At 39.8% G+C, this 2500-nt stretch overlaps 1 protein-coding gene across 11 annotated transcripts in view; it reads left to right on the forward strand.

The window, feature by feature from the left end:
- Positions 1-2500, forward strand: part of LOC106884251 (RNA-binding protein 24) — a 119933-nt gene that overhangs the window by 68325 nt on the left and 49108 nt on the right. For 7 of the 11 annotated variants that reach the window (XM_089351756.1, XM_089351757.1, XM_089351761.1 and 4 more), the window contains one exon: positions 1728-1817. The exons of the other annotated variants lie outside the window; for them this stretch is intronic. In XM_089351756.1, the coding sequence (XP_089207882.1) occupies positions 1728-1817 (90 nt within the window). The remainder of the gene's footprint in view (positions 1-1727; positions 1818-2500) is intronic. 11 annotated transcript variants of the gene reach the window in all.

Consider the following 2500-nt stretch of genomic DNA (forward strand, 5'->3'; position numbering starts at 1 on the left):
CAGCAAGATTGCTAGCTTCAGTGTGCCAGGATATTTTTTTTACAAGAATCCACTGGGCACGCTGAAGCTTTTTCTTCACTGGGCTAAATCTCTCTACTACTACTACTACTACTACTACTACTACTACTACTACTACTACTACTACTAATAATAATAATAATAATAATAATAATAATAATGATAATAATAATAATGACAATAATGACGGTGATTATTATCCTAGGGACTGTTAGGAAAATTAGGAAGGTTCTTAGCATCTGAGGTTATTCGTTGTAGCCCGATGGTAAAGAAGTTTTTCCAACAGTCTAATCTGTTGTGCATAAATGAAATATTAATGATGATGATGATGATGGTGGTGGTGGTGGTGGTGGTGGTGAAGATGGCGGTGATGTTTTCCTTTACTGCCGTGAGAGCGATATCAGAGAGGACATTACAGGGACATGTTATATATATATATATATATATATATATATAGTAAATATACTAACACACATAAATTAAACTTAATAACTTGCTCCCAGATGGTTGACAGAAATTCGGTGGCCGGCTGTTCCCATAAGTGTACTGACTGTCTTTATTCCACGTATGTATGCATGCATATATACACACACCTTTATATACAGATGAACATGATATGTGTGTGCGTGCGTGTATATCTATGTATGTCTGCATACGTTTTCAAATGCGCATCGTATGCCGTGTCCTTGGGTTGAAATATTGCTTCGTTTTGTTCGCAACGACTTCTTTGCTTTGGCACAAACTCTGTCGTTTAGTCCGAGCTCAGCCTTAAATGAAAAGACCGGTTATCAAAGGCGTGTGTGTGTGTGTGTGTAAGCATAATGTCAGGAGGTATGAGAGGTCAATGTGTTTATTTAAGCATGGGGGTTCCTTAGGATTACGGTCTTTCCGCAACCTTCTTAGTGTTAATTTTAGTAAACACACACACACACACATACTCTGTCTCTCTCTCTCTCTCTCTCTCTCTCTCTCTCTCTCTCTCTCTCTCTCTCTCTCTCTCACACACACACATACACATACACACACCATATACATATATCGAGAATTTAATTATCCAATATATCCTTCTTTGTTTCGTCGTTCGGGTAGGATTTTGAGGAAGATTTGGCTATTATATTTCAGACGTCGGAGGGCTACATGGTAGTTTCCATAAATTCGAACGCTCAATCTCTTGTTCGGAAGCTAAATTTTAATACTAGCTTTTTTTTTATTATTTATTTTTCTTTTTCTTGGAGAAATAAGACTCAAAACCATTCACCACCCCACCCATCCCTTTTCACGGATTTCATTCTATTGCAAGCATTCGGGGCAGGATTCCCTTCCCTCTTATCAGACATTTAAAGGGTCATGAGCCTTGCTTTCCCTCGTGGTTGCCCCCACAGAAAAGGCTTTAGTGGTGGTGGTGGTGGTGGGGGTTTAGAAATAGTCACCCCCTCCTCCAACCTCTCTCTTCCACACCATCACTTTTTCGTCTCTGTCTCTCCACTATTCTTTCATTATTTTACCAACTTTTACTCTTTGAAACTAAGTTGGATGTTTCAATACCTCCGTTTCTTCTCTTCTCGTCATTCAAACTGTGCCCCAACCCCACCCTCACACGCTGCCCGCCCCTCACCACTCCCATACTCACTGCCACTTCACCTAATCCTTTCTTTCCATAATGATCAACCCTCTGAAAGTCCCTTCCCACTAACTTTTTCTCTCTACAGACGTCGACTTACCGATGCTTAAAATGAACCCAAACCCTATGAGTGTGGCCAATCAGAGAGCTTCTACGGCGGCAGCCATGAGCACTTATCGTGAGTAACAATACACATTTTACACTGCAGCCTCTTCAAAATCTTTCCACTTTCCTCGGATTCTCAACGTTACCTCGATTGCGGACCCACTTTTAATCCTTAGGGATCTGCTCACAAACACGTTGGGAACCGATAGCATTTTACAGAAACGTAGTCAGCAGCTCACAATCAAGGATCAATCAATATGCACTATTTGTTTTTTATTTTTGATTTTTATGTTCATCTTTATTCATTTTTTACTTCTTTTATTTTAGCAAATGTAAAATAATTGAGATGAAACATCTGTTTCGACCATGTTTCATGATTGTTGCAAACAATATTTTCGAATTTACATTTTGCACCAACAATAGACACAATCAATAAAATAAATTAGAATTTATATACAACCGATCTATAATTGCCATTAGCTTCACAATCTCTCTCTCTCTCTCTCTCTCTCTCTCACACACACACACACACACACACACACACACATACTCATAAGCAATTATAGGTTCGCACATATACTCTCACACGTAATATACACTTTCCCCCTCTCTCTCACACACACACATGCAGGCTTGGCTATGTGGTTAAGAAGCTTACTTCGCAAGCACGTGGATTTGGGTTCAGTCCCACTGTGCGGCTCCGCAAGCAAATGATCTACTATAGCCTCGAGACATCCAACAGCTCGTGAGTGAAAT

The sequence above is a fragment of the Octopus bimaculoides genome, chromosome 4 (genome assembly GCF_046866305.1).
Source record: "Octopus bimaculoides isolate indiv1 chromosome 4, ASM4686630v1, whole genome shotgun sequence".
Lineage (NCBI taxonomy): Eukaryota > Metazoa > Mollusca > Cephalopoda > Octopoda > Octopodidae > Octopus > Octopus bimaculoides.